Consider the following 23,619-nt stretch of genomic DNA (forward strand, 5'->3'; position numbering starts at 1 on the left):
TCTTTGTATTTGGATTAAATAAATATGACAATCTATATAAATAAAATCAAATTAAAATAAACATTATGGACAGTTGTGAAAGAAACGCAGACCCAGGAGTAAGGAAACGTAGTCCTGTTCCTTAACCAGGTAGACCGGATATAGAGGCCTTGTCTCCATGTTTCTAATCATACTTGACCGTCAAGAATAGTTGGAGAGATAGCAGCAGAGTTCATTGTGAAATTATGCAGCAGGAAAAGTTGTACTGACAAGTGAGAGAGAGAAAAAATTAGGGCTGGTGGTAGAAACACTTATGCCCAAACCTTATGCACTGGTCATGCAGCAATTGTGTCTCCTGAAAGTACCTAATTTTTCAGAGGACTTCAGATCCCACTGCTTAAACCAAGCTACAGCTGCTATTGGGAAGTTATATCAAGAGGACATGCATGCTTCAGTCTATCCAGTCAAATGGGACGTTCTGCCAATTTGCTCTTGCATCAGTACACACATTGCTCCCCTGCCCTCATCTACTTCTTACCAATGAAGAATTAAACCTAGAAAAATACACTCGACCTTGACACCAAATGGGAGGTTGCCTTGCTAGATCATAAACCCCCCAGATTGTTGAGAGGTAGCATCATTTTAGACGAGTGGCCTGCATTATGTGTGCTAAATGGTTATTTTTAAAGATAATAGGTATTCAGGTATAGCATTTTATCTTTTGTGTTTCTTTTGTCTTAGATCTATTTGTGGTGGGATAGGAGAGGATTGAAAAAGGCTCCTAAACCTGAACTAGATAATAGAGGTGTCCTGCATAGTTAAATTCTAAGGCTTGGTTGTAACCAGATGAAATTACTTAGTCTCAGCTGTTGGCAAGCATGGGGGGGAAGGAGGCCTAGGTGATAAGCCTCTTGAGGATGTCAGTTCATCTTTTTTTGTTTCCTTTTCAGAGTTTATCCTTACCTATGTCGGGCCGTGAAAACCTTCATCAAAGACCGTAAAGAGATCCCTCTTGCCAAAGATTTTTATGTTGCATTCGAAGACCTATCTACCAGACACAAGTAAGAAACCCTTCTTTGGAAGAAAGGCAATTCACCAAATAGTATAGGGATCACTTAATTGTCAGAAAACTCAGGAGGTTGTCGTCTTAAATCTGTAAGTTATACCGTTGTAAGTTGTCCAAAAAGTTTATTTCGGAGAAATAGATTTTTCTAGGGAGTTGAAATGGAAAGTAAATTAAGTGAAGCAATTTCTGAGTGTTGTCGTATTTTAGGATACCTTTTAGAACATTTTGGGGAAAATGAGTCAAATGAGAAAATATGAAAACAGAACAGTCATAAATTGTGACAAACATTAGTTGTTAGAAATTTTTGTCAAAGCTTAAATGGCATAACTTTTAAACAGTTTTCCCCTTTCACAGTTATTTAAAGAACTAATTTACTGGAAGAAATTGAAGTAATAGTTTGAAAACTTTACTGAAATTACTTAAGTTACTAAGTTCTTTAATATAAAATGGGTTTGTGAAGTAAAGGAAGTGTTTCTGAACTTCGGAATCTAAAATTTTTTTCCCATGATAACTTTACTATGAAAGTAGTATGTACTTTTTTAGAAATTGTAGATCAACAAAAAGTATATTTGCATATAAAACAAAGATGGGATCATCCTGTTTTATAATTAAAATTTCATTTTTTTGGTGTCCTTTACTCACCAATGGGGCATCCGTCTCTAAACAGAATCCGGGAACTCACTGCATCCAGAATCGGTTTGCTCACTCGCATCAGCGGGCAGGTGGTGCGGACGCACCCAGTTCACCCAGAGCTCGTGAGCGGAACTTTCCTGTGTTTGGACTGTCAGACAGTGATCAAGGACGTGGAGCAGCAGTTCAAATACACGCAGCCAAACATATGCCGGAATCCAGTTTGTGCCAACAGAAAGAGATTCCTGCTTGACACAAATAAATCCAGATTTGTCGATTTTCAAAAGGTATTTATTCATTTCTATTAAGGTCAGATTTGGTCTATGCTAACAATTCGCTTCTAGGCACTGCGATTATTATTGCACGCTTATTAGGCGATGTTAAAGTCAGTTTTTCTGGAAGGCAAGGATTACCAAATGTGACTAGAGTTAAGCCAAAAATTCTTAATACAAATTTGTTATCAGTACATAAATGTGTTTTAACCTTTAATATCTTGGATTGTAAGCTTCTTCAGACTGACAAAAGGTATTTGTTAAAGAATAAATACTAACTATTATTATCTAGAGTTAAGAAAACTTTGGAGAAGTGGAGACCTGTTGGTGTAAGACTTGGTGTTGGTGGTTAGGAGGGAGGAAGGCGTGAATAAAAAGACACGTGCAAATGGACATGTTTGGCAATAGCAGTAAGGATTATGATTGAAGTAGAGGAGCCGCATTGGAGAGCATCTGAGCGATGGTTTGGTATGAGGCATGGAGGTACGTGGAGGCTTAGCTCTCAGGTTGAGAAGTTTGGACCTATGTTGATAAGTAAGGGAAATATATTTTCAGGGCATGTGAATTTTTCTTTTTAAAAGGAAGATTCATGGGACAGTGGTTTGCATTTAACAAGAGACTAATAATTGGAAGTTGTAGTACCTGGGCTAGAGTTGAATGATAGCAGTAAGAATAAAGGGGGACACAGGAGTGCCTCAGGTCTCTGCAGGACTTAGTAACGCTGGAATCTCCAAAGGGGAAAGAAAAGTTGTAGCAGTTCAAGCACTAAAGCCTGGAAAAATGAGTACTGGACTAAGATAAATAATTACTATTTCAGTTTTTAGTCCTTTTTGTGTGTGAAATTATTTTAATTTAGAAATAGAAGATATCTTGGAAGGAAAAAAATGAGAGAAAAACACAAAATATATATACAAACTTTTACTCTATGAGCTTCTCAAGTCCTCACTGGTTCACCAATCCCCAAGATAAAAAAACCCTCTTCGAAAAGGGTATTTCAGCCACCAACAATGATGTTATTAATAGGGATAGGGATCAATTTCACACACAAGCCAGTGAATCCCAGTATAACAAATCCTATTGCTATTGCCATGCCAATGTTCTGGAATTCTTTCCTATCAGGTTTGGTACATTTTTTAACCAGCCTAATTGAGTCCTTCACAAACTGCCCACTTGGCTCAGCAAACCCCATTACCTGATCCATGATGTCCACCAACACCTCGGATCAGTCCTTACTTTTCTTACATTAATTTGATACTTAGTTTATAAGAAGTACATACTCTACCAAAAACTTTGAGTAGGAGATGCTTTGTATTTGAAAAAGAACAGGATATAACAACCCCATATAAACTGAATAGATTGAGTCTTGGTTTGAAAAAAAAAAAACATCTGTAATAAAGGACATTTTTGACAATTGGGGAAATTTGAAGATGGACTAGATAATAGAACACATTATGGAATTAAATATTTCATTCTCTTGGTGTGATAATGGTATTATGGTTACGTACATTCTTAGGAGATGAGTGCTAAAATATTTAGAGAGGAAGTACCTTGATTTTTACAATTTGTTTGAAATAATACAGTAAAAATGTATGTGTGTCTAAGTAATGTTAACAGCTGCATTGAGGTGGAGGTTGTGGGTTTAAAGTATGTGAAATTTTTTATGGAATTTCCCTGAAAATTTAAAGGAGGATGGAACATAGAACAGATACTAAACTGCATAGTCAGTTTGAACAAAGAAAAAAAGAAACTTTTTTAATGAGAGTAAAAGTGAAGATTTTAAATAGATATAATCTCTTACTAAACTGGGGTTTTAGGGTAGAGAATTTTTAAGATAATTTGGCACATGTCAAAAATCTGCAAACCGTAAGGTAGTTTCGAATATGCCGATATTTGTGACATTTAATTTAGATTGTGTGGCATTGAAGGGGATCTCTTATTCTTGGCCGTTTGTCTTTGTTACAGGTTCGTATTCAAGAGACTCAAGCTGAGCTTCCTCGAGGAAGTATCCCTCGAAGTTTAGAAGTGATCCTGCGAGCTGAAGCTGTGGAGTCAGCTCAAGCTGGTGACAAGTGTGACTTTATAGGGACACTGATTGTTGTGCCTGATGTCTCTAAGCTTAGCACACCAGGTTGGTCATCTGTGGCTCAAATTTAACAAATTCTGTTAACCTGCACTGCCTGGTATCTAGCTTCTTGTATCTTCCTTGTCTTATTTTGGCTACCAATCAGAGAGTGAATAAGAAAATGTGGTGAGAACAAAAGACAAATTGATTTTGCTACAAAAGGTGTTCGTCAGAAAAATTTCAGCCTAAATGAAATCTTTGAATTTATAGGTTTCATTTATTTGAATAGTTTTGATTTTTAGAACCTTCAGATTTGAGCTATGAAACAGCTTATCGTTTACTCTTTCAGGAGCACGTGCAGAAACTAATTCTCGTGTCACTGGTGTTGATGGGTATGAGACAGAAGGCATTCGAGGACTTCGGGCCCTTGGTGTGAGGGACCTTTCATACAGGCTGGTTTTTCTGGCCTGTTGTGTTGCTCCAACCAACCCAAGGGTGAGTCCTCTTACTAGAATGGCAAAGCTTGACAAACACATCCCTTATGGCTGCCACAAAGTTAGAGTTCTCTAGTCAGTGTTAAAGGTACGGGGTTGAGTTGAGATTTGGTTTTTTAGTTTTAAAACCAAATCTTTTCGTGTCTGTCTTTCTGACCTTGAGGAAAAGTCTTACTTGTTTTCATATATAAGAACTCATTGCTTTAAATGCATTGTTACAAATTATCCATGGTGGGGTTTTTGATTTTTAATTATCACAGTTCCTCAGTCATGCTCCTAGAGAAAGTACAAATAAAAAGATTTAGTGTTCTGGGAAGTACATTGCTCTTCCTGAGAGTGATGGACCTTGGTGTTACAGCTTGATTCTATGTCCTGAATGTGAAAAAAGTGAGAAAGCGTTTGAAAATAGTCCAGAATTGGAAAAAGAGGAGAAAACATAATATTCTGTCACTTCATTTTCATCTTTATATTATTGGCTAACATTTTATTATGGGTCATCTCTTGAGCTCTCAAATTTATTTAGATCGCAATACAAAACAATGGTGGTAGCTTTTTTGTTGTTGTTATTTCACTGGACAAATAATAAACTCTTCAGGATCTTGATTAACTTAGGGCTTACTAGTTTGGGGATTTAAAAATAAAACACTTTTATAGTCAGCAGATTCTAAAATTGACCTCTCAGACTATATTTTGTTCATAGTTGAGTTCCTTCTCTTTCACATTATTTTGACTGTTTCTATACTAACATTTTTCCTTTCTTCTTCTTCCCTCAGTTTGGAGGGAAAGAGCTCCGAGATGAGGAACAGACAGCTGAGAGCATTAAGAACCAAATGACGGTGAAGGAATGGGAGAAAGTGTTTGAAATGAGTCAAGATAAAAACCTATACCACAATCTTTGTACCAGCTTGTTCCCTACTATACACGGTAAGAGTTCTATCCATTTGTGGCATAAACTTAAAATCTAAATAATGATTATAAAAGAGCAACATGTGATTTCTTAAAGCACACAGATTAGATCATGAAAGTTTTTTAGTGTGTTAAGCAGAGGTCTTTTCATGTCAGCTTTGCCTCAGCTGTCTCTGCTCTTCTGATGAGTAAACATGCCTGTGTTGTTTCCGGTGCTGTTTAACCTCTTTCTGAAAAACACCTTGGGATTTCGTTTCAGGCAGTGATGAAGTAAAACGGGGTGTCCTGCTGATGCTCTTCGGTGGTGTTCCAAAGACGACAGGGGAAGGAACCTCTCTTCGAGGGGACATAAATGTTTGCATTGTTGGTGACCCAAGTACAGCTAAGAGCCAGTTTCTCAAGTGAGTGTTTGCCTAAGGTAGTACAGCCGGAAAAGCATGTGCACAGTTCCTGGCTCTCTGCCACCAAGAATGCAACCATGTGCCTTTATTTTGCAGGAGTGTAAATTATGACTATGTTGAACGTATAACTCACTTAGATTAAATACTGTAATTTGTTTAATAAAATATAACAGTTTACAGTTTTTTAGAATAGGGGAAAATTGCCTGTTATCTCAATCACATATAGGACTCTTAATCTTTGTATAATATTTGAATACAGGAATATGTATTTCATGGTTTTAAGTCACAGCATACATAATTTTAATATACCCTCAATATTTTTGTATTTATTTTCACAATTGTTTTTGGTTGGTGTACTGTAACTTACAAAATCATTTCCCTAGCCTGTTGTAATTTATTTTAATGATTATACATATTGATACAGTGCACACCATGATGTGTATAAATTTTTGTTTTATTTTCTATTTTTTGTTTCCTTTGGGTAAATTCCTAGGCAGAGGATTGCTGAGACAAAGAATACAAAGATCTCTAAGGTCCTTAAACAGGACACGCTTTTCCAAAAGCAGTACAATGAGCCTGAGACATTTTATGCTAACCTTATCAGCATGTGTACTACAAGTTCTTACTTTCAAACTTTTAAGAAACTTAGAGGTCAAAATAATAACCCGGTTTTGAGCACCTGCTGTGTCCTTGGTACTATATATGTGTGTGTGTTATGCCGTATCCTTGCAGCGCCCAGGCAGGCAATGTAATATCCTCTTTTTTCAGGGAGGCAAACAAAACGTCTGAGGCTCAGTAACTTGCCCAATTTCTCATAGCAGACAAGTGATGCTGAGCCATGAGTCTTAGAACTCAGATCTATTTGACTGCAAAGCATGCATTCTTTATATCAAGATGCCTTTGGGAAATTTACAACATGGCACTGTTTTAGAATGTAGAACATTTTTAGTTGGTTTGGAGTTTTCTAATTAAGTATATATTTTTTTCAAGTATATCAGGGACTGAGTTCTAGATTTAAAGACAATAGTCCTATGTTGAAAAGAATTCTTTTTTTCTCTCCATTCCCTCTGCCCCCACCTAACACCTCCCCACCACCACCATGTGAACATGTACTACAATGTTTTCTCTGATAACAGTATTGTATTATACTTGATTGTCTTAGAAATAGCCTTTTTAGCAAGTGGTTGTTTTTTATCTTTATTGCAATATAATTTACATACAGCATTTACCCCTTCAAAGTGTACAATTCAGTGGTTTTAGTATATTCACAAGAGTTGTACAACCATAATTCAAGTCAGATTAGAACATTTTTATATTGCCTCCAAAGAAATGTTGTACCTACTAGCAGTCACTCTTCATTCTCTCCCCCGTACCGATAGACCACGCTAATCTACTTTAGTGTCTCTATCTGGACATGTAAATGGAATTAATACTGTGTAATCCTGTATATATACTAATCCTGTATATATACTGTATATACTTGTGACTGGCTTCTTCCACTTACCATGTTTTCAAGGTTTAGCAATGTTGGAGCATGCATCAGTAGTACTTCATTTCCATTTATTGACTAATATTCTATCATGTATACACCACATTTAATTATCCATTCATTGGTTAAGGGACATTTGGATTGTTTCTACTTTGGCTTTTATAAGCAATTCTTCTATAAACATTGGTGTATTAGTTTTCACCATTTTTTGTGTGTGTGGTAAATTACACATCCTTCAGAACTTGTTCACCTTCCCAAATTGAAATTCTGTTCCCAATAAACAGTAACTTTCCGTATCCCTCTCTCCCTAGCCCCTAGCAACCACCATTCTACTTTCTCTCTGAATTTGATTATTCTAGGTCCCTCATATACACAAAATCATACGGTATTTGACCTCTTGTGACTGGTTTATTCTACTTAGTGTAATATAATGATGGGTCACCCATGTTGTAGCATGTCTCAGAATTTTCTTCCTTTTTAAGACTGAATTGTATGTATTTATCACATTTTGTTTATCCACTTACCCATCGGAGGACATTTGGGTTGTTCCCACCTTTGGGCCATTGCGAATAATGCTGCTGTGAACATTGGTGTGCATGTGTCTGCAGGTCCCTGCTTTTGATTCTTCAGGCTAATTTTAGCTGTTAAATTTAGGTCCTTGGTCCACTTTGAGTTTGTTTTTATACATGGTTTGAAGTAGAGGTCCAACTTTATTATTTTGCATGTAGATATCCAGTTGTCCCAGCATCAAGACTATTCTTTTGCCCCATTAAGTTGTTTTAGTACCCTTGTCGAAAATCAGTTGACCATAAATACAAGATTTTTCTGAAGTCTCAGGTTTATTTTATTAGTTTCTGTGTCTTGTCTTTAGGCCAGTACCACACTATCTTGATTATTATAGCGCTGTAGTTTTAAAATTAGAAAGTATGAGTCATCCAATTCTTCTTTTTCCAGATTGTTTTGGCTGCTCTGGGTCTCTCGAGTTTCCACATGAATTTTAGGATTAGTTTGTCAGTTTCTACAGAGAAGCCAGCTGTGATAGTAACAGGAATTGCATTGAATCTGTAGATCGGTTTGAGCTTTAATGGCTTTTTAACAATATTAAGTCTTCTGATCCGTGAACGTGGGATATCTTTCCATTTATTTTTAGGCCTTCTTTAATTTCTTTCAACAATGTTTTGTAGTTTTCTAGGTATAATCTTGCACTTTTGCTAAATTTATTCCTAAGTATTTTATTCTTTTTTTTTTTTTTTTTAAGATTTTATTGGGGAAGGAGAACAGGATTTATTGGGGAACAGTGTGTATTTCCAGGACTTTTTTTTCCCAAGTCAAGTTGTTGTCCTTTGAATCTTAGTTGTGGAGGGTACCGTTCAGCTTCAAGTTGTTGTCCTTTCAGTCTTAGTTGTGGAGGGCTCAGCTCCAGGTCCAGTTGCCGTTGCTAGTTGCAGGGGGCGCAGCTCACCATCCCTTGCGGGAGTTGAACCGGCAGCCTTGTGGTTGAGAGCTTGAGAGGATGCGCTCCAACCAAGTGAGCCATCCGGGAGCTCAGCGGCAGCTCAGCTCAAAATGTGTTCAATCTTAGTTGCAGGGGGTGGAGCCTACCATCCCTTGTGGGACTTGAGGAATTCAACTGACAACTTTGTGGTTGAGAGTCCACTGGCCCATGTGGGAATCGAACCTGCAGCCTTCGGAGTTAGGAGCATGGAGCTCCAATCACCTGAGCCACTGGGCTGGCCCTTATTTTTTATTTTTGATGCTATTGTAAATAGAACTTTTATTGTCATTTTTCAGTTGTCCGTTACAAGTGTATAGAAATAAAATTGATTGTTCATCTATCTTTCGACTGTTCAAGAACTCATGTATTAGTTCTAAGTGTTGAGAGGATTCCATAGGATTTTTTATATACAAGAGTATGTTATCTGCAAATAGTGATGGTTGTTCTTCCTTTCAAATCTGGGTGCCCTTTTCTTTTTCTTGCCTAATTGCCCTGACTAGACCTTTCAATATGTTGAATAGAAGGTAGGGTAGACATCTGTGTCTTGTTCCTGATCTTAGGAACATTCAGCCTTTTAACCATTAAATATGATGTTAGCAGTGGGTTTTTATAAATGCCCTTTGTCAGGTTGATGAAAAGTCTCTTCTATTCCTAGCTTGTTGAGTTTTTATGAAGGGGTGTTGGGTTTTGTCACATGCTTTTTCTGCATCTATAAGTTGGTTCTTATCCTTTATTAATACGGCATGTTACTGATTTTTTTCCTTATAAACCAGTCTTGCATTTTTAGAATAAATCTCACATCTAGTTTTGTTTCATTTTTTAAGTGCAAGATCTCCTCATAGATCACTGTTGCTAAACTGTTTATTATTAAAGACCTCTTTTAAAATTGTTATTTTTGTCACGTGTGAAGTTCACTTTATATTTGACAGGAATGAATTTAAATGTATTTAAAAGGCCAAAGGAGAAAGGCTTTCTATTCAGTCTATGGTATGAGTCTTTATGGATTGCTTATGCTTAATACCTCTCAGATTTTCTTTAAGAAATTTAGATTCTTAACTGACATAAATGCTGTCAGCTGATAATCCTGGAAAGGATGCATAATAGTAATGAATATGATAACCTTCCACAGGCATGTGGAGGAGTTCAGCCCCAGAGCTGTCTACACCAGTGGCAAAGCATCCAGTGCTGCTGGCTTAACAGCAGCTGTTGTGAGAGATGAAGAATCTCATGAGTTTGTCATTGAGGCTGGAGCTTTGATGCTGGCTGATAATGTAAGACCATTTTTATATTCTTGGATATAAAGAAATCAGAATATCCCCTACCCTGTGGAAGAAGGAGGGGGAGAAAAGAATATCCCCTACTCTGTCTATAAGTTTCTATTAAAAAGATGTCCTTTACAAATGGCATGTTTGGTAAATAATTCAGTTTTCTTAATCTAGAATTTAATTGGGATTGTCGTCATTAGTTAGTGCCTTCTGAGCGTCTCTAGAATGTATTGCCTGCCCTGAGCATGTGTGGTTGCTTTGATTAGAATTCCCAGCATTTTTTTCCTTTCCAGATCATGACACCTCTAGGAATACGTCTGTTGCATTTTAAGTGTGTTTGACATCGATTATTTAGATCTGAGGCATATTAGTTGTAGCCATACATGCTTCTAAACATTGTTTCAGTTTCACCCTTCACTTTTGCAGCCTAAAATTGATGCCGAGGTGACCCAGAATATTTTGACTCAGATTCACACAAGGTTTTTATGTTGAGTAAAAGTGCAATAAATGACTATGTTTTTAGTCTTGCTCTTATTATAAAATGAGGCAAAAGCTTATGGTTCCTCCTAGTTCTGGGATCTATTAACTAATCTTACTCTAGTCAAGGAAGTTAGGGTTGCCTACTTAGCTATCTTAGTTTAGAATATGGAAAGGTCTCTGGTGCAGACTTTGAGTTTACTTACCATTTGACACCTGAAAGGCAGTTTCTTATGCTGGATTTGTTTGCTTACAGGGTGTATGTTGTATTGATGAATTTGATAAGATGGACGTGCGGGATCAAGTTGCTATTCACGAAGCTATGGAACAGCAGACCATCTCCATCACTAAAGCAGGAGTGAAGGTGCGTGTGTCCACTGCTGTCCCGCTGCATCACGCCGTAGCCTTGTGGGTTGATGTAGCTCTAGAGACATTCACCTGGATAAATCGTATTCTTTCAACATGAAATGGATAACAGCCCAGAGGATTATTAATCCAAATTACAGGTGCTATTTAGGGTACTGTGAAAATGTGTTGCTATGACAGAAAGTAGAGGGTGCTGGTGAAATTTTTAGCGTTTCACTTGTCAGAATTTCCACAAAGCTTCTATATTCTTTGATAAAGCATGTTTCCAGCTGTAACAAAAATAAAGTCAACATTATTTAAATGAAAATTGTAAGTATAGGCATATGCCACATAATGATGTTTGGTCAGTGGTGGACCACATATATGTTGGTGGTCCCATGAGATTATAATGGGGCTAGAAAATTCCTGTGATGATGTCTTAGTCCTTATATCTGAATGCAACACGTTTGTGGTGATAACTGGTGTAAACATACGTACTGTGCTGCCAGTTACATAAAGTACAGCACATACAATTATGTGCAGTATATAATACTTGATAGTGATAATAAATGACTATTTACTGATTTTTTTTGTGTTTACTATACTACACTTTTTATTGTTATTTTAGAGTATACTCTTTCAACTTCTAAAAAAAGTTTTCTGTAAAACAGTGTGCCGTGTTACATGGGCAGCAGCCTCATACATCTCATGTTGACCTCGTCTCTCGATTGCTTCATTTTCTCTCGTGCTTGATTAAATCTCGTGTTGTTTTGCACAGTAATATGCTGTACAGGCTTGTAGCCCAGGACAGTAAGTAGTCTCTACCACATAGCCTAGGTGTGTAGTGGGCTGAGCCATTGAGGTTTGTGTAAGTACACTCTGATCTTCGTACACCCACGGAATCACCTAACCCATTTCTCAGAATGTATTCCCCTCGTTAAGCGGTGCCTGACCGTACAGTATTGTAACCAACATTAGAGAGAAATCAAACTTTAAACAAACGTAATACATACAAGTAGTTAGGGAAAATTTAAGCAGTACACTAAAATACAAAAAGAAATCTTCACCTGCAACTCTCAGCACTAATAAATTCTCAGAAATATCTGCTGAATGTATGCCCCTTTTAGGAATATTTCATATACAAATACGCATAATACAAATAGTTTTGTTCTTGCTCATTTAACTTCATAATTTTATTTTGCCAATCTTTCTATACCAGTACGTATTAGACCCACTTAGCTTTTTTATTACTGCATGGCTTTCAGTTGTGTGCACCCAGTTAGATGCCTACAGAGTGACATATGGGTCATTTCCAGCCTTTTGATTACTAACAATATTGTATTAAACATCCTTGAACACACATCTCCCTGTACCTAGCTGCAAGATAAATTCCTAACAAACAATTGCTGACTTACAGGGTGTGCACGTCATACCACCATCATGGTATGGGAGTGCCTGTGTGCTGTGTGATATCTTGGTATTTTGGTTTGCATTTAGTTAATTATGAATGAGATTAAGCATTTTGTCAAATTTTTTCTTTTGTGGTCAGGCTACTCTGAATGCCAGGACATCCATTTTGGCAGCAGCAAACCCAATCGGTGGACACTATGACAGATCAAAATCATTGAAACAGAATATAAATTTGTCGGCTCCCATCATGTCCCGATTTGATCTCTTCTTTATACTTGTGGATGAATGTAATGAGGTAACTATGAGTTGTCGCTCTTAGCTTCCTTTGTTATTTCCAATTTGAGTAATTGAGTGAGACGAGGCTTGAAGATGTACTCCTGAACAGCTGGTGCCTGTGTTTGCACTGAGCTTTCATTTCACTCAGAGTGGCACAGGATTGGGCAAAGGTTTATTAAGCAACTCAAAATAAAGTCACTTGAAATGCTGATTCCACTTAATTATGTTGAGGAATACCAAGTTTTTTGTTTTTGTTACTTTTTAATTCTCTAAAGAAAAAAGGAAACATTACAGTTAATTCCCAACCATACTTCTTAATATTTTGTAAGAATTTTTGTTTTATTGGGGTGTTTTCTTTAGTAAGCTTGAAAAAAATTGGAATGCCAAAGACATTTTTTTCCCCCTCCCAGTCAAGAGTCATTTGTCTTCCTGTGTCTTATAAAGTTGTTACTTGTAAGTGTGTATCATCTTTTTCCCCTTAATTATTTAACATTTTTCAGATTGAGTGTAAAGTTGTGGATTTACTTAGATTCTAACATTATTAGTTATTTATACTTAGACTTAAATAACAACATTGTAGAGCTCAGTCATATGTGCACAGAAATAAATACAAAATAACATTCTGTAAGAAGTTAATATTGTAGGCTGTACTGTTCATTGCTGAGCATGGAGGCACTACATTACATTACACACAATGCATGCCTTTTGCTTACAGCAAAACTTTAAATATTTTCTAAATGAAAGCTGCCTTTCTTTATGTGAATGTTTGCAGGATTTTAGGTTTTTATGTTTTGGTTTGGGTTTTTTTTTCCTTCACAAATTTCCGTCACCCACTACACATCCCTGCCCAACTTGCCCTCCATAGTTGGAAGTTGTCTGATTTTCATACATATTTTTCCTCCTTCTTCCCCCCCTTCCCCCTCACTCCAGTTCAAGCCGTTGTTTCTCAGTCTAGTTGTGTTAGGACACAGCTCCCTGGCCCAGGTTGTCATTATGAGCCTGCGTTCCCCCCGGCTAAGGCAGTCAGTCACCAGTCTGCCTCTCACGGCAGCTCACGCTGGCTCACTGGCCACGCTGGCCACTAGTCGTTCATGGAGGCTCACGGCAGCCCATAGCAGCCCATAGCAGCCCATGGCAACTCACAATGGTTGCCAGCCACTCACACTGGATGCTGGCAGCTCTCAGCAGCCCACGGCAGCTCACACCTCCGGTTGCTCATGGCAGCCCAGCTCCAGGGAGAGCTGTTGTTCACAATCTTAGCTATAGAGGGCGCAGCTCACGGGCCCATGTGGGAATCGAACCAGCGACCTCGGCATTAGGAGCATGGCACTCCAACCACCTGAACCACCCGGCCAGCCCCTGATTTTCATACATTTCTGTTTGTACATGATCCATTAGTTTTTTAAAATTTTTCAATTGGAAATAATTTCAAACTTAAAGAAAAGTTGCAAGAAATAAAATAGTACATGTGAGGTAACCTTTACTCTAGTTACATATTAACATTTTGCCCCATTTGCTATGTCATTTGCTCTCTTTACATCTACATGGTTTTTTTCTGTACCATTTTAGAGTAAATTGCATATTATTTTTATGATTTTTAGATTTGTCAATGTCAATAATTCTGTGATGATTATATTCATATATTAACAAGTGGCAAGATAATGTAGTGACTAAGAGCACAGATTCTGAAGCTAGACTGTTCAAATCCTGGCTCCATTACTTACTGTGATGTTGGACAGTTATTTAACTTCTCTGGGCCTCAGTTTACTCACCTGTAAAATAGGGATAATAATTACCTACCTCATAAGGTTTTTATGAGAGCTGCATGAGTAAATACTTCTAGACATGCTTAAGGCAATAGTGTCTGACATAACTGAGGGCCCTAGAAATCTTTGTTCTATTGTTGTTATTAAAGTCCGTTAATTCCTTCAGGAATATTCTAGGAGTGGGGCAAAGGTGTGTGTGTGTGTGTGTGTGTGTGTGTGTGTGTGTGTGTGTGTGTGTATTTAAATGTGGTTCTGAATGAAACTGGTACCAAACTTTCCTCAGAAACTTTGCACCTATGAATACATCTTTCAGTGGCACATTAGAGCTTGTTTTTTAGCTATAAATAATTTCTTAATGCCTGGTACAGTCTAGAGTGGATATTTCTGTGACTGATCAAAGTTGGTTTCTTTGTTTTGAATTAGGTTACAGATTATGCTATTGCCAGACGTATAGTAGACTTGCATTCAAGAATTGAGGATTCGATTGATCGTGTCTATTCCCTTGATGATATCAGGAGGTATCTTCTCTTTGCAAGACAATTTAAGCCAAAGGTAACCTGCCCTTTTTATATTGGAATAGGGATGGCATAGTAGGTATATTAATGTGGCATTTAGACAAAAGGGTTATATGGAAGAACATTGAACCTGTACTTGTTTGGGGTTTTTTTATTTAAGGTTGGTTTGGTTGGTTGGTTTTTTTTGTTTATATTTTTAGAATAGTTTGTTTCTTTAGAGAGTTGAGAAAAGGAAATTTTAAAAATATCTGAACAATTCCATTTCTTTTACTTGTTAAGTACTAATAAAAACTTTTTATGGGTGAAGATTTTGAATAACCCAGTAAAGTAGGACATCCTTTTATTTCAAGCATTCCTAAGATTCATAAAAATGTGTATGTGCTTAAAGCAGTAGTCTACTGGATGCTCTCAAATGTTTCTCTGAGGAAAACCTTGGATTCCTCTAGGTAATTGTGAATGAACATGGATTACTGTTTTACAGTAATTGATGTAGTTCATTGGATTGAATCTGCACTGGATCCAGGATACTCACTTGGACATTTATTTTTGAAATAAACCTCCATAATGCATCTATTTTATTTGTCATTTCCTAAACCAGAATATGAAAAATAGATTTATTTGATTCTGGTTGATTCTAGAATTTTACGCTATTGCCAGCTTGACTTTTGGGAGGAGTTATCCTTAGATTTTAATTCTCCATCTTCACTTGATTATTCACAATATTGGGATTGACTTGCTGTCCCAAAAGAGGCTTAGTCATTTAACACTAAGGGTTATAGGTCACTTTTGTGTAAAGAGACATTTGTTCTCCATGACTGTACCAATCCTTCTGTGACCTTGGCATACTTCATTAATGCGCTGAGTTCCTTGCTCTGAAAAACTGAGGATTCTTTAGTATGCCTCACTTTGTTGTTATCTCAACAAATAATATTTACTGACATAGTTGATAAATATGTGTGTGTGTGTGTGTGTGTGTGTGTGTGTGTATCTTTTTCCCAAAGATAGCATGAGTTAATTAACTGAGTTTCAAGAATAGCGCCTTAGCATTCATTCGTTTAATGAGCTCTGGCGTCTTGGGTGGAAAGATAGTGCATCCTATTCCATTGCTTCAGCTTGTTACGTATCTTAGAAATGGTCATTTGCTTACATACTAATCCTGCTGCCTTCTTGTTCATTAAATAAATACATGACAATTCACAGGCTTCCTGAGTATTAGTTTTCTGTTGACAGGCATTTCAGTACTAATTCCTTGTCGTTAGCTTCAGAGTTTTGACTGTCACTTCCCCAAAGTGCCTCCGCCTGGAAGGCTCTTAACCCTGTATTTAACACAGCTCCCACCGAGTAGACTCTGACTTCAGTGATGTTCTGGAACAGATTTCCAGAGAGTCGGAGGACTTCATTGTGGAGCAGTATAAACGTCTCCGCCAGAGGGATGGCTCTGGAGTAACCAGGTCGTCGTGGAGGATTACAGTGCGCCAGCTGGAGAGCATGATCCGTCTCTCGGAGGCCATGGCTCGGATGCACTGCTGTGATGAGGTACCAGTCACCTGAACGTCATGGCTCATAAGCATGTGTTCCTCTGTGGTGTGGGATACGCTAGCATTTGCTGCAGATTTGTTCTTACATAGCTGTTGAGTGCGCATAGGATACATGTCTTTGGGATTTCTCCCTTGAAGAAGATTGCTGTCAAGCATTTATTGAGTGTAGTTAGGTTAATAGCAATGAAACAACCATGCCATAGATTATAGAGTACACACAGAGGTGAATTACCGTTAATGCCATTCATTCAAGAAAATTGTATTTAAGCCCTACAACGCACTAGGCCTCAGGGCTGGGGATGCAGATATAATAATAAAGCCCGTGGCCTCAAATGGGTATGTGTAATATGTGGTTATTAAACTGTTCTCTGAGTCCTGGGTTCTACAAGTACATGTCAATGGGTCTTTAGGGAGTAACTGGTGAGCAGTGTGGAAGGGCATTCAAGCCTTCATCTCTGTTTCAAGCAAAGCCACCCTGCTTTACCCAGCTTTGTATATTAGATAATGTAAGGTTTTGTTTGAAAAAAGTGTTTGGCTATTTTTTTAATGCTATGATTGATGAATAATTTACAGAGGAAAATGTATAGCTTTGTGTGTGTGTATATATATATATCCCCTTATTGACCATCCCTCTCAAGATAAAGAACATTTCTATCCCTGTTGCCCTTTTTCAGTCTTAGCCCACTTCCCAGAAGTGACCACTGTTCTGATTTCAATCACCAATTTCTATTCCATAGATTCATTTTTTGGCTTTTTTAATTTTTCAAATTCCCTGATAGGGTGCTTTACTGTTTACAAAGTACTTTCACACTAGCTCATTTAATAGTCTTTGATTGACCTGACATTTTACGGACATCTTTGTGGAATAAGAGATGAATTAGAGCCCCTGCCTTCCATTGCCGATAATGTGGTAGGAGCAAGACATATTTAATTAAGCATGTGAACTATAAGAGGGTGGATATTATGATGGAGTGTCACCGGCAAAGAGAGTACAGAGATCAATTAATTCTTTCCTAAAGAATGAGGAGGGTTTAGGGAGGTGCCAGCGTTAAACCTGATTACTGAAGGGTGTGTAGAATTTTGATAGGCAGTTTTAAAATGAGTGAGAATGGCAAGTTTAGCAAGAGCATAGGGTATCTGGCAGAATATAGTGGAATCTGCAGAAAAGGAATAGGTTGTGGAGGGGAATCTTAAACCATGCTAACATTTGTACCTTTTTTCCCCCACTGCGATGTTTCCTGAGTGTCATTGAACTGACGTGTCTTGGGAATTTTTTTTTTTTTTTTCCCAAAGGCACAGTTTACAGTGGCCCATGTGGGGATCAAACTGGCCACCTTGGTGTTATTAGCACCAACCTCTAACCAGCTGAGCTAACCAGCACCCCTTCTTGGGAATCTTTAATAGATTTTTCTTTCTCTCCTTTTTTTTGGTCTTTAAATAGGTAGCAAATCCACGATATGAAAATAAACACACACATGTATATGCATATATACACAAATATATTTTCTGAATGAAATTGAGTATGTTTGTATATATTTAAAAGCCTTTCTATCTTTACGATCATATTCTTTGTGTATTTTTTATTTATTGTTTTACTAGTCCTTCCCCTCTCTAAGATTATAAATGAATTCTCTCAGGATTTCCTCACGCTCTTAAATGTTCTTGTTGTTTGTACTTAAATCTTTCAAACATTTAGTATTTATTACGCTGTAAGATGTAGATATGAATCATTTGATTCTTTTTCAGCTAGTTTCCTAGTTGTTCCAAAGCCACTTATTGAACAATCCATCTTTTCCACGCTGATTTGGTGTGCCATTATTATATATTAAACTCTTGGATTTGTTAGGATCTCTTTCTGGACTTTCTGTTCTGTTCCACTGGTCTGTCCTCCTCCTCCTGCATTAGTACCACAATATGTTCATCAATGGGGCTTTATATTTTCAATGTACAGTTAGTTCCACTGCATTATTCTTTTTTGGCTGTTATGAATTTAATAATCAACTGACTTAGTTTTTAAAAATAATTATCAATATTTTTATTGAAAGCACATTAAATTTATTAATAGGGAGAATTAACATCTTTATGATGGTTTCTTCCTATCCAAGAAAACAGTATAGCAGTTAGAATCTAGGTTATGCTGCTGTAAAAATCTCAGCCAGCTGTAAAAATCTCAGCCATTTTAAACAAACTTTTTTTGCTCATGCTACATGTTTACTTATGTGAACAAGGGGCTCTTCATGTCACTCCGATTCAGGCTGATAGAAGGCTCTTTTTTGACATATGCTTCCTTGATCACAAAAGGTAGAGAAAAGAAAAGGTGGTAAATCACATGCAGAACTTCTCTTAACCTTCTGTCTAGAAATGACACAGCACTGCTGCTCACATTTCATTGATGAATTAACACGGCCGTGCCTAAATCCACGTGGATCAAGATGGCCTTCCTGTTGATTGCCTAGAATGAGAGAAGCAAACATTTGTGAGCAGCACTGATGTCTGCCACAGCCGTCAATGTCCTTCCACTTAAGCCTTCTTTTGTTTCATTTAGTAGGTTTTAAACTTTTCTTCCTAAGTTTTTGCATATTTCTTACTGAATTTATTATTTGATATTTTTCCCTTTTGGGTTTTGAAGGTGGACTTTTTTCTTTTTTTTCTAACTGGTCATTGTTGTTTGTATATATCAAGTATTGATTTCTGTATGCTAGTTTTGTACCTTACTGACATCTTTTATTGTTCGTAGTAATTGTTCAGTGAATCTCTTGATTTTCCAGATATTATTCTTATCTGCAAATGATATAATGGCATATGTTCTTTTATCCAGTCTTAACGAAAAATAAACTTTATTTTAATCTTTTCCCATTTTCTCCACTAATTTACTTTACTTTGGCTTTTTCAGTTGCAGTACAATATGTAATAATAGTGATAACATTGGGCCATTTTTTTCTTGGCCTCTGTGGCTGAGATACGTTTTTATCAATAGGAAATAGACATTTATTATTCCTATTTTGAATGTTTTTAGCAAGAAGATTGTTTTACCAGATGTCTTTTCAGTGTCTATAGAGTTAATCATGATTTTTTTCCATGTGGAAAATAAACTTACAGACTTTCTAATATCAAGCCATCCTTGAATTTCTGGAATAAATCCTACTTGGTCTTTTAATGCAGCTGGCTTCTATTTGCTGTTATTTAGAATTTTTAAAGCAATGGTCAAAAATGAAATTGTCTCTAGGTGTTTTTGTTTGTTTTTGCAGTCTGTTTTGGAACCATAGTTACTTCATGAAAAAATTTTGGAAGTTTTCCCCTTTTTCCTCTAAAACAGTTTTCTGTTATATTGAAATTATTTTCAATTTTATAATAAGAATTCTCAAATAAAATCTTCTGAGTCTGGTATAATTTCGGTTCATGGTTCTTAATTTCTGCCATAGAAATCAGTCTTGTTTAGATTTTCTCTCTCTTCTTGAGTTGGTTTTGGTAAGCCGAATTTTCCTGGAAAATTATCCACTTTTAAGAGTTGTTTAATAGTTTATTAATATCCATTTAGAATGTGTTTTTTGTTTGCTTGTTTTAATTTTCTTACATTGTGAGAAGAAAATGTCTGTTTCTAATTTAGGTTTTGTTTTTCTGGAATTTATGGATGCTTTCTTTGTAGCCTGATGCCAATTTTCATAAATGTTCTATGGGAACTTTAAAGAAAGGCCTAGTGTCTGTTTACAATATACAAAGTGTGTGTGTGTGTGTGTGTGTGTGTGTGTGTGTGTACACACCGGGGGTGCCAAAAAAATGTGTACTCATTTTACGAGATGGTCAGTGTTGGTCAACGTTGCTCAAGCAGTAGATTGCTGTAATCAGAAGTGTCTGGACGCTGATGGTAACCGCTTTGAGCACCTCTTGTAATTGCAGGAGTCAAACGTGACTTGTATTCATCTTTTGTTATCGGTATATATTGAATATTACAATTAATAGTTTTTTCATTTTTTAAAATGTGCATACATTTTTTTGGCACCTGTGTGTGTGTGTGTGTGTGTGTGTGTGTGTGTGTGTGTGTGTCTGTAAAGGGGGAGATTACCTTATATAGGCTTTCTGTTTCTTGTAGGTTTTTTGGTCTGTATCTTCTCTAAGTTGAGACTTAAATTAAGTCTTAATAGTTTTTATTTCTCTACCAATAATGTAATTATTGTCTCTGTATTCGTCTATCCTGTAATTTCTGCATTAATATTGTTGCTCTCTTAACTGATATATGTATTTTCATTGTGATTTGTACCCTCTAACTTTAGTGTGTGCCTTTCTTTGTCTCATTGATGCTTGTTGGCATGAACTCCACTTTCTTTCTCTGGTATACCTTGCCTCACATTTCACTTATTGGCATTTCCCAATAAGTTTAAGTGTATCATATATATACATATACATATGTATATGTGTGTGTGTACACACACATACACAGAACATGGAGTTGTTTTGTTTAGTGACTCAAATGGAAAATCTTTTTGCTTTTAATACATAAGTTAAACCCATTTATATTTAGTGGTGTGAGAGGTTTATTTTGTTTTTTCTTTTTATAGTTGAAAAGATTTTTCATTATGTGACCTCTTTGCTTTTGCTTATACATACAGTTTTGCTATTCAGAAAGTTTGTATTTTATTTTAGTGGTAACTTTTATTATTACAGTTTGATATGCCCTTAGTTATCTATTGGTTCCCTACTGTGAATGGTGATAAAATTAGTATATTTTATATTTCCGACTTCCCTCTCTGTCAACCCGGAGTTCAGTAAATAACATCTTAATGTTTACCATTTTGCAGTCAGATATGTTTATCACTTGATTTACCGTATTTTGACTCATCTATTACAGATGAGAGGCAATCAGCAAATTTATTTCTCTGGTCTTCCTGTTCTCTTCCATTCCCTTCCCATTGTTATTAGTTAATATTACTTATCTTCAGTGCATATACCATTTCAGTTGTGTTCTATTACTCAATTCCCACATTTGTTTTAGTTTTGTAGCTAAATATATGCAAAGTTCAGTGGAGATTATTTTGTCTTGATTTCCTAATCCATCTCTTGGCTGATTAAAATTTACCCTTTTTTAAGAAGAGTTTGATGAAAGTAACAAAAAGACGTTCGTGAGAATAATATTCTCTTAGTGTTATGTTCAGCATGATTTATTTGTAGCTTTTCCCTGAATTACAGTTTAGCTTGATGTACAACCTTTGGCACGTACTTTCTTTTCTGTGAATTTTTCCACTGTATCCTGACATTAACTGTTGCTATGGGGAAATCTGAGGCCAGCCGTTGATTGTTAATTTTTCTCCCATAAATAACTTGATCTTTTTCTTTTTCCAAAGTATTCTTTGTTTAGTTGTATAGACCACTACGTTTACTAGAATATGTCTTGATATTGACTAAATGACTTAGTTTCCTTGAATTTAGCATATTTTAAAAAAAAAAAAAGACCGCTCTACTGGGTTTATCTGTTATTATCTGTAGATTTAGAGAGACTGTTGGTTATTTGTAAAAGGCCTTAAGGCAATCCCCCCCAAAACATAGACATTTCATTTTTCTTTTAAGTAAGCTTTTTTTGTTAAAGCAAAATATACATGCCAAAAAATGCAAAAATTACAAGTGTACAACTTATTTTTTAACTTTAGTGAACATACCTGTGTAACCTATACCCAGATCAGGAAGTACAACATAAATCACTAAACTCCAAAAGCCTCCCTTTCTGTTTCCTTATAATTATTATAACCCTTCACTAAAGATAACCATTATTCTTTTTCTCTGGTTTTAATGACTACATGGTACTCTAACCATTCTCTACTGATGGCTAATTAGGTTGTTTTCAAGTTTTTTTCCAATTGTCATTAAAAACACATAATAAAATTTGCCGTCATAACCATGTTTAAATGTACAGTTCAGCAGTGTTAAGTACATTCATATCATTCTACAATAGATCTCTAGAACTTTTCCATCTTGCCAAACTGAAACTACCCATTGAACACGATCTCCCCTGGTAACCACCATTCTACTTTCTAGTTTGGCTACTTTAGGTACCTCATAAGTGGAGTCATATTGCTGTTTGTCTTTTTGTAACTGGTTAATTTCACTTAGCATAATGTCCTCAAAGTTCGTTCATGTTGCAGCGTGTGACAAGATTTCCTTTTTTAAGACTGAATAATGTTCCATTGTATGTATATACCACATATTCTTTATCCATTCATCCGTCAGTGGATATTTAGGTTGCTTCTAGCTCTTGGCTATTGTGAATAATGCTCTAATGAATATTCTTTATGTTTTAGATATTTTATCAGATATAATTAGCATATATTTTCTCCTATTCTGTAGGTTACTTCATTGATTGTTTTTTTTTGATACTCAAGTTTTTGAATTGGCTAGTGTCATTTGTCAATTTTATTTTTTGTTTCCTGTGCTTTTGATGTCATATTTAAAAAACCATTGCCAAATCCAATGTCATGTAGCTTTTCCCCTGTTTTCTTATAGATGGTTTTAGAGTTTTAAGTCTTTAATCCATTTTGAGTTAATTTTTCTATATTGTGTAAGGCAAGCATCCAGCTTCATTCTTTTGTATATGATATCCAGGTTTCTCCACACCTTTTGTTAAAAAGACTGTCTTTCCCCAATAGGTGGTCTTGGCACCCTTGTTAAAAATTGTTTGACCATATATGTGAGGATTTAAGGTTTACCATTCTGATTTCTGACGTCTGTCACCTTAGTTTTTTCCTACTTCTGCAGTTTATATAGTGCAGTCATAGAATATGTTCTCCCTTGTGTCTGGTTTCTTTCATACAGCATTAACACTAAGAGAATCATCTGTAATTTGTGTAGCCATAGTTTGTTTTAATGATACTCTATCAATAAATGTATCACAATGATCCATCCATTCTTCTGTCAAGGGACATTTAGATAGTTTCCAATTTGGGTTCTCATGGGATGTACATGTCTTTTGTTCAGTATGATGTGTATATGTGTACATTTCTGTTGGGTATATATACCTAGGAGTGGAATTGTTGGGTCATAGGTTGTACATGTGTTCAGTTTAGTAAAGACTGCCAAAACAATTTTCTTTATGGTTGTATCAATTTATATTCCCACCAGCAGTGAATAAAAGTTGTTCTACATTCTTCCCAACACTCAATATTGTTGGGCTTTTTAGCCATCCTGGTAAATTTATGGTACTATCATATTTTATGTGTGTGAGAGGGAGAGTGTGAGAAAACCAAA

The 23,619-nt window shown here is 36.3% G+C and overlaps 2 protein-coding genes across 2 annotated transcripts in view; one reads left to right on the forward strand and one right to left on the reverse strand.

Annotated features, from left to right (window-relative positions):
- MCM6 (minichromosome maintenance complex component 6) overlaps nucleotides 1–23,619 on the forward strand; it is a 34,470-nt gene that overhangs the window by 4,780 nt on the left and 6,071 nt on the right. Inside the window, exons 3-13 of the mRNA XM_033112872.1 lie at nucleotides 930–1,040; nucleotides 1,713–1,962; nucleotides 3,910–4,075; nucleotides 4,359–4,504; nucleotides 5,277–5,427; nucleotides 5,669–5,810; nucleotides 9,924–10,065; nucleotides 10,793–10,900; nucleotides 12,431–12,586; nucleotides 14,757–14,885; nucleotides 16,223–16,384. Of these exons, the coding sequence (XP_032968763.1) occupies nucleotides 930–1,040; nucleotides 1,713–1,962; nucleotides 3,910–4,075; nucleotides 4,359–4,504; nucleotides 5,277–5,427; nucleotides 5,669–5,810; nucleotides 9,924–10,065; nucleotides 10,793–10,900; nucleotides 12,431–12,586; nucleotides 14,757–14,885; nucleotides 16,223–16,384 (1,663 nt within the window). The remainder of the gene's footprint in view (nucleotides 1–929; nucleotides 1,041–1,712; nucleotides 1,963–3,909; nucleotides 4,076–4,358; nucleotides 4,505–5,276; nucleotides 5,428–5,668; nucleotides 5,811–9,923; nucleotides 10,066–10,792; nucleotides 10,901–12,430; nucleotides 12,587–14,756; nucleotides 14,886–16,222; nucleotides 16,385–23,619) is intronic.
- Nucleotides 2,942–3,148, reverse strand: LOC117026258 (protein transport protein Sec61 subunit gamma-like). Its single transcript, XM_033112873.1, has one exon. It carries the CDS (start codon nucleotides 3,146–3,148, stop codon nucleotides 2,942–2,944), a length of 207 nt encoding a protein of 68 aa, XP_032968764.1.

Source organism: Rhinolophus ferrumequinum, chromosome 8 (assembly GCF_004115265.2).
Source record: "Rhinolophus ferrumequinum isolate MPI-CBG mRhiFer1 chromosome 8, mRhiFer1_v1.p, whole genome shotgun sequence".
NCBI classification, from domain to species: Eukaryota; Metazoa; Chordata; class Mammalia; order Chiroptera; family Rhinolophidae; genus Rhinolophus; species Rhinolophus ferrumequinum.